At 61.6% G+C, this 8106-nt stretch overlaps 1 protein-coding gene across 1 annotated transcript; it reads right to left on the bottom strand.

Moving 5' to 3' along the window:
• Window positions 1-1809: 1809 nt before the first annotated feature.
• RSPO4 (R-spondin 4) lies at window positions 1810-7055 on the bottom strand. Its single transcript, XM_027646074.1, has 5 exons — window positions 6498-7055; window positions 3217-3405; window positions 2803-2946; window positions 2527-2712; window positions 1810-1889 (listed from the first exon to the last, which is right to left on the bottom strand). Exons 1-5 carry the CDS (start codon window positions 6574-6576, stop codon window positions 1810-1812), a joined length of 678 nt encoding a protein of 225 aa, XP_027501875.1. The 5' UTR covers window positions 6577-7055.
• Between the last annotated feature and the right edge of the window lie 1051 nt (window positions 7056-8106).

The raw sequence follows: 8106 nt of genomic DNA, 5'->3' as shown, positions 1-8106 counted from the left end.
GTGGCCTTGGGGTTCACCCATGGATGGGTGCTAAAGCTCTCTCTGGGAATGCTCTCCATGTGTGGGTGCCCCCTATCCCGGTGGAACAACTGACATGCCGGTGGAACCTGGATGCATCCCATTAAGGCCAACTCACTGTCAGCCTTCCAGGGTCAGGCTGTTGGGACCCAAATCTCTGCTCACCCCAAGGGGCTGCCCCACACACCCTCCAGCTGGCCAAGGTGTTGGTGCTGAGACGCCAAAGAAACAGGGATTCATGATAAACCCTGGGCTCCAAAGGGAAGGGGGGGGTCCATGCTGAGGAGCAGAATGGTTGCTCCAAAAGCTGGGAAGCTTTGTCTCTCCTTCCCCCTCTGAGTCCACTCCAATCTGAGTGACATAGGGAGGGTCCAGTGGTGCTCTCCCCGTGCAGCCCTCGCACAAGGGGCACAGGGACCACGATCATCCCCAGAGCTGTGTGTGACAGTACTGTTGTCCCAGAGCCCTTTCCAGGGCTCCAGCTCTTGTCCTGCCCAGCTGTTTTTCAGCTCTGATCTCCCAGACAGTTGCCACCCACAAAGGAGAGGGCACGGCACGCACGCCAAGCGTCTGGAGAGACCAGGACAGACACCCAAGGCAGATTTACAGTGGTGTGAGGGGTTTGTGTCTCGGCCAAGTGCGGCGGCTTCTCCCTTCCAGCCACCCGGATGGCTCAGAAGTGGTGGCACAAATCTCTCGTCACACGGTCAGGTCCAGCCGCCTGCCCTGGCTCACTCGGGCTGGGGGTGTCTCGGCTGCATCAAGCGAACTCCCCGTCCTCCTCCAGCATCTGGATCCCATAATGCAGCACTTGGCCGGGCGGGCAGGAGCCTGGGAGCCAGGGCAGGAACACACTGCCATGGCAGGGACACCCAACAGCCTGCCCCGGAGCTGGACACACAGAGGGGCTGCCCTCTCCTGTGGGGCTGCTTGGGGGGCACTGATGGGATTCCCTCTGACACGGATTCCCGTCTGACAGGGGCCAGACCTGTCTCTGAAGCTGATCCAAGATAGTGGCCTTGAGAATAGAGTCCTGCCAGTCCCTGAGACCATCACCATAGCCTCAGGGCTCCCAGCTTGCAGGAGCAGAGGCCTGAGCAGAGGCAGGAGGCCAGGCACTTTTCTGGGGTGCCACTGCCTTCCCAGTCACCTCACATGATGGGGTGCTCCCAAAACGCTGGTGCCACAGTCCCCACCAGTGGGACCCGCTGTGTGCCAGGCAGAGCTGGGCACAGGCACAGGCACGGTGCCACAGGACATGGTGCTCTGGTGCTGCCTGTCCTCCCGTGCCAAACTTCTCACATCAAACTGTCACCAGCTCTGCGGGCCCAGAGCTGGCACAGCCCAGCAGGGAGGGGAACATCCTCAAAATCGATGCCACCTGGCACCCCAAAGATATGAGTCGGGGCCTGGGTGGGGAAGGGAATCAGCTCCTCTGTGCTGTCAGCAGGAAAATATTACTTATGATTGATGGCACTGGGATGAAGCTGCTCTCCTGGCTCCACGGCCCCAGCCCAGCACGCACATCCCCTGCTATTGCCCCCCTTCTCCATCCTTTTTTCTCTCCACCCTCGCAGTCCTGTCCTCCCTCATCCCCGCCACGCTGGCGGTGCCGGCTGGGGCTTCCCACGGCACAGAGCAATCCCGCAGCTCCGAACCGCAACCCTCAGTGGCTCAGATCTGCTGCCAGGCCCTACAGATCGGTATCTCATGCATCCCCCTTTCTGCCAGTTATTAAGTGGAGATTTATTAGGATAGCTTCAGTCCAGCCGTCTGCATCCAAAAATGACATCAGCCATGTCCCGGTTCCCATCGCCAGCCCTGCACCCGCGCACGCACAGCCTGGCCAGGCCCTGCAGCAGGTCTGGGTGCTGCAAGAGGTGGGGGGGTCCCTGAGCTGAGTAGCCCCCAGCCTGGAGACCAGGTGGGGGGAGGCGCAGGAGCACAAGGGAACATCTGGATGGATAAGCCACAAAGAGGGATTCTGCCCTGGGGTGTCTCCCAAAACTTGGGCCATCAGAAATCCCCTGGGTCACACCCTCCTGCTCCACGAGTGGTTCGTGTACTTGTGGGGCTTGGAGGTTTTTGCAGGAACCTCCCCTGTGGCCCTCAACCCTCCTAACTCTCAGCTGCAGCGCAGAAAGCTCAATCCATGCTGTTCCCTTCACATTGTGGCAGGATGGGAGCCGGAGCTCGGCAGCCTCATTCCACCGTGGCGGTTCCTGCCAGTGCCCAGCCCAGCCCAGCCCAGTGTGGAAGGGGACACCGGCCGGTCCCAGGCAGTCTCAGGGGCTGCCAGGTGGGAGCAGCCAGCTCTAGGGCTGCTCAGCACATGTGCCTGAGACGGGCGGCTTTCCCCAGAACCAGCCTCAAAATGCCTGGGAGATGACAGCACGGCTCTCCAGCCACTGCCAGACCCCTGCTGCCACCGTCCCGCTCCCGCAGCTCCTCTCGGGGATCCCTTTTGGAAGGTCACGAAGCTGCTCCCAGTCCCGACACGGTGCTCACCTCCCGGGCAGTGCTTCTTCATGCGGCACCTCCTGCTCTCCTGCAGCGGGGGGCAGGCAGCCCCCTCCTCCCGGGCAGCCTCCGGCACCTCCCGCACCCGCGTCTCCACCCCCCACTTGCAGCCGCAGGTCCGGCTCTCGTGGGTGCAGGCGCTCCACTCGCTCCACGGCCCCGGCTCGCACGTCTCTGCGGGGATTTGGGGGCAGAACGAGGACGGTGACCCCGCGGCACCTGGCACCCCAGGAATGTTGGGCAGGGGGTGAGGGTGCTGCTTACCTTGGCACTCGCGGGTGCCAGGCTGTGCCGCAGTGCTGGGGGGGCACTGCCGAAAACACTGGCCCTTGTACAAGTAAAACTTGTCCTTGCACTTCATGCAGAAGTCCCTGCTGAAGCAGCTCTCGCAGCTGGGCGACCTGCACTCTGCCAGGAGGGACGGCCCGTCAGCGGGAGAGCCCAGGACACGTGGTAGCCCCGGCACCCCACCAGGGACCTAAAACCTGCGGGGTGCAGGCTGCAGCTCTGGGCAAGGGGAAAGGGGAGGAAGCCCCCCAGCCCAGCTGCCCCCTGGATCTGTGCCTCCGTGCAGCCAGGGATGCTGCAGGAAGTGAAGCCATCGCCTTTCCCACAGCACCGGGATCTGCAGGGCGGCGAGGGGAGCAGGGGGGCACCGGTAGGAGCAGGGGGACGTACTTGTGCATCTGTTGACCTCCAGACCCCGCACACCGAAGTAGCCAGGCGGGCAAGTGTGGACACACATCCCGTACTGGCGGATGCCGTCCCTCCAGATGAGCAGGAAGAGCCGGTGGTGGCAGGTGATGCAGCCGTTGTCCTCAGAGCACAGGATGCAGCCTGTGCAGTTTTCCAGCAGGCCGGCATTCGCTGGAGGGACAAACGGAGGAGAGGGGCTGTGGCCTGGCTGCAGCACAAGTGTCAAGGTGCCAGGGAGGGTCCCAGCCCCGTGGAAGCCCCTCTGCGACGCACAGGGTGACAGCGCTGTCTTGTCCTCCTGCAAACACCTCCCTACCTCCCTCCGCTCCCTAAATCCCCACCTCTGCCTGCACTGGCAGCGTGGGGACACACAGATGCCATTGCTCCATTGGGCATCACTGATGGCCTCCACCACCCCAAGGTCCAGACTGAAGGTTTGCCCCACGCCCAGCACTGCCCTTGGTTGCCAGCCTGAGGCCCATCCCCAGCCACCTGTGCCCATCCCGTGGGAAGTGAAACAACCAGTGGGTCAGTGGGTAGAAATATGCTCTGACCTGGATTAATCAGTTGATGCCTGTTAAGTGTCAGGGGACAAAGGGCATTTTGGAAGCACTCAAGAGGAGCCGAGATAAGGATCTGTCTGGTTGCTCAAGAGCCTCTGCCGCCTCCCTGGCTGCCTTCCCCGTGATCCTGACCTGCGGGAGGGGGAGGGCAGCTGACCCTGAGGTGGTCTCTCCTCCCTGGGACACGGACAGGGTGCCAACACCCACTAGCCCATGGAGACACTACCAACCCTCCTGTTCCCCATGCCGTTTCCCTGCACATACAGAAAAGCAGCCCAGAGGGATGCTCCTGGCAGTGGGGCACTTTAGGAACTGGGGAGCTAAACTCTGAGCTTAGGGACACTTTGGGAGCTCTGGGGGCCATCTGGGCATCACCATAAGGGGCCACCAAGCTCCTGCTCACAGATGTCCAATGCCTTTGCTGTGCCCAGGATGTTGGGAAGCGTTTGCTTGCCTCCGACACCACAGGCTCCCCTAAGCCAAGGTCCACACTGAGCAGTGGTGACAGTGCCAGTAGCCCTGGTGCTGCATACTAGAACCCTGGGCTCTATAGAATCACAGAATCACAGAATGCTTTGAGTTGGAAGGGACTTTAAAACTCATCTTGTTCCAACCCCCTACCATGGGCATGGACACCTTCCACTAGATCAGGTTGCCCCAAGCCACATCCACCTGCTGGGTGCTGCCTGGCACAGACACAGGCTCAGCCCTGGGAGTGATGCCTGGGACAGGTTCCCTCTGACCCCAGGAGCTGCAGCAGAAGGGCCTCATGGCCACAGGGCTGAGACAGAGGGGATGGTGGAAGCAGTGGTTGGTGCTGGAGAAGCTGGGGATATGCTGGCAGAGGATGCTGGCATACATCGACCTGCAGTCCCGTGTGCTGGACCCTGGCACAAGCCAGTCCCTGGTGCCACGGTGCCATATAGTTGTTGCCAAGCTGGCTCATCCCTGTCCCCTCGCTGGGGCACAGGGGCTGGGATGGCAGGACTGCCAGGAGCCTTCATTAGAGCTGCCTCTGTTGGGAGCCCTAACGAAGCACCTTGGATCCATTAAGTTGTTATGGTCTCCGTTACATATTTACCAAATGCTGACAACATTTGTGTTCCTGGCTGCAGCTGGAGCGGCTTCCCTGGAGACCCCGGGATTTACGAGCCTCTTTCCCTTCCCTAATTCTTTTTGATGTTTTTCTTTTGCTACTCTCCTTCCACCCCAGTCTGTGTAGGGAAGATGGGGAGCCCTGGGAAGGCTCCAGGGCCTCCTTCCTCTCACTGGCTTTGGAAACAGCTCCATGGTGTGGAGCTGGGAGAAGCTCCTCCACCCTGCAGGGCTGCCAGCATGGCACACGCCTTTACCATCAGGAGCAACATCGTGAGCCACCGTGGAGCTGTGCCACTCAACGGAACGTGGCTCACGCCAAACCCATGGAACTGGGGATTAGAGACAAGTGGGGGGGTTCTTCTCCCCCTGCCCAGTGGTGATGGAAGATTGCAGGGCTGAGCTGGGATGGGCACTGGGCAGGGGGCACAGTGGGTATCTGAGCTCTGCTGGACATCTGTGCGACATCTCCTTATCTGCCCACCCTGAGCCCAGCCCTGCCACCGTGATGTCTGTAGGCACTGGATGGAGTCTCTGGGACACTGGGTTACCCAGGCCAGAGCTCCCAGTAGCAGTGGGGTGGCTCTGGGGTGCTGCAGCATCCTTCATGGCTCCCAGCCCCAAAAGACTGTGCCAGCCCTTCTCTGCTGTTTATCCCAGGGGATATAACGCATTTAAGGTGTGAAGCCACAGCCAGACCACCCAGTGCTGCCAGGACCTGAGGCCCTTGAGCATCTCAGAGTATTGGGCCACTTAGCATGAAGCACCAGCAGCTGAAGCAGTGGCCCCATGGCGCTCAGAGCCCCTCTTGGTGCCAGGCTGTTTCCCATCCAGGGGTGTTTTGGCCACCAGCCTGGCCACCCACATCTTAACACACCTACTGCTACACATGCCTTTAATATGGAACAAGTTCAAGGAAAGCTGCCTGGGCTCCTGCCAGGTCCTGTCCCTACCCTGGCACATGCTGGCTCCAGAACTGAGCCATTCATGGCACAGAGCTGAGCACCAGCCCTGGCCCTGCTCTCCACACCCGGCTGGCACTGCCTGGTGAAGGGACATGAGCCAGTGCCCAACGGAGGGTGCACGTGCCTCGGCAGAGCCCCAGCACACCCTGCCTTCGCCCAGGCACTGAGCAGCAGCTTGGCTGGTGCCTCTGCCCAGGGGAAGGATGGGCAGGGGACAGTCAGTGCCTGCCGTGGCTCTGAGCATCCTTCCAGGAGGTTTTACTCCCCACACACTTGGTGTGTAATGCAGAGAAGGGAAATACTGGAAAATCAGCCCATTTTGTGCTATCCCCACTGTATCGGGCTCTGCTGGGGTTTGCAGAACTGGTCCCAGTGCCAGGCAGCATCCCCTGTCCCCTGCCAGCCCTGATGGCTCTGCATTTTCCTGCACTGCCACACCAGCCCTGTGCCACACACCCAGAGGGGAACATAGATGGTCCCCAACGGGGCCTGAGGGATGGGTTGGGGGATGTTGGTTCCTGGCACCCTCCATCCCTAGTTCACAGCTCCTGCTCACTCCGGGCAGGCAGGACAGGCAGCCTGGTGTCCCAAAGCCACCCCGCAGTACCAGAGCAGGATAAGCCCAGCACACACACCATACCTTGCTTCTTCCATCGGTTCTGCGTGAGCATTTCCATGGAGCTGATGAGTAACAGCAACATGAATATTATCCACTGCATCTGGGCAGGAGTGATTTCGGGCAGGGAAGGAATCAAATCATCCAAGCGGCTGGCGGGCTCGGCTCCTGCCAGAGCCGGTGAGGGGCGGTGGGAGGGCGAGGAGCGGCTCCGGGCTCACACCATCCCACCCCGGGCTCCGGGCGCGCAGCCACGATTCAGGGCAGCATGAGCCGGTGACACTGGGGCAGGCTGGGGCTGTCAGGCCCGGGGAGCTCTCATGGTGGCGGGGAAAGTGCCGGCTGCTCCGGAGAGCTCTGCCTTTATAGCCAGTGTCAGCCCCCCCTCCTCACCCTCCCCTTCAAAATAATAATAATCCTAAAAAAAAAAAGTCCCTCAGCAGCAACAAAGCGACTGGCAAACGCCCTGGCTGGATCCCCCCGGAGCGCTCCAGCCACCACCTCGGCTGGGAACTGTCCCGCCGTCCCGCCGCGGTCCGACTGTCCCGCTGCCATCCCAGCGCCGGGGTCACAGCGAAGCCCCCTGCGATTTTGGGGGGGGTGGAGCCAGGCGGGTGACGCTGCCTGAGTCAGCCCCCTCCCCGGCTCAGCCCCCCCAGGCTCAGCCCCCCTCTCCCGGCCCCGGCAGGGCTGGGGATGCCGGCGGCAGACCCCGGGCAAGGCTGAGCCCCCCGGACAGGGCTGAGCCCCCCGGGCAGACCGGTCAGTGGGAGCCGTGGTGGGTCTCCGGCAGCTCCGGCGGCGGCTGTGGGTCTGCCCCGGCTGTCCCCAGGATTGCAGCTGACTCTGATTTTCCGAGCGCCTCCTAACTCACCTCCCTCCGAGCTGCGGGAGCGGAGCTGAGCTGAGCTGAGCTGAGCTGAGCTGTGCCAAGCTGTGCCAAGCCAAGACGAGCTGCACTGAGCTGTTCCTGGCTCCCATGAAGCTGTCCACACCCCTTGTCCCACATTGTGCTCCCCAAAACCCACCCTGGAGGCACCACGCCCAAGGGGGATGCAGGGCAGGAGGGGAAAGGGGCTCATCTGTGACACCCCACTCACCAGGTACCCAAGGTGACCCACAGAAGCAGGTCCCCATCCTGGGAGCCCCATGTACTCACCCTTTGTGATGGGTGCCATCACAAAGGGTCTCATCGTGCTCTCATGTGCCAGCCCTGTGCCAGGAGCTGTGCCCTGGAGCAGCCTGGTGACCTCCTGACCAGGGCTTCAGGGCCACTGGTCACCAGTGACAGCCCCGATGACAGCGCTGATGACAGTGCACACATCCTTGGCATCTCCAAATGCAAACCAGCACATGGTGCCCCTCTCCTCCCCTTGGAGAGGGCACAGGGAGGCCTCTGGGGCAGATGCTCACCCACCTGCCCATCCTGTGTACCAGCCAGCTGCAGGGCTCCTTCTCACCCTGGGATGCTCCAGGTCTGCCTTACCTGGGAGGGACAAATGTGTTGGGCACCCCTGAGCACAAGCAAACTCCCACAGTGTCCTGGGGTGCCCAGAGACAGCGCATTGGGGTTACTCTTCTCCTACTCCCTGAATTTCTCCTTCCTGCTCCCCCTCTCTGAGAGTCTCTCTCC

The sequence above is a fragment of the Corapipo altera genome, unplaced genomic scaffold (assembly GCF_003945725.1).
Source record: "Corapipo altera isolate COAL_440 unplaced genomic scaffold, ASM394572v1 64, whole genome shotgun sequence".
Lineage (NCBI taxonomy): Eukaryota > Metazoa > Chordata > Aves > Passeriformes > Pipridae > Corapipo > Corapipo altera.
The sequence above is the reverse complement of the archived record's forward strand: the minus strand, read 5'-3'. Positions and strand labels throughout refer to the sequence as shown.

Bases quoted from the DNA above. Each gene is read 5' to 3' on its own strand.
- RSPO4 (XM_027646074.1), bottom strand. From the start codon at position 6,576: ATGCAGTGGATAATATTCATGTTGCTGTTACTCATCAGCTCCATGGAA. The intron at 3,406-6,497 runs GTATGGTGTGTG...TTGTCCCTCCAG, and splicing joins GAACCGATGGAAGAAGCAAG to CGAATGCCGGCCTGCTGGAA. The intron at 2,947-3,216 runs GTACGTCCCCCT...CCCTCCTGGCAG, and splicing joins GGAGGTCAACAGATGCACAA to AGTGCAGGTCGCCCAGCTGC.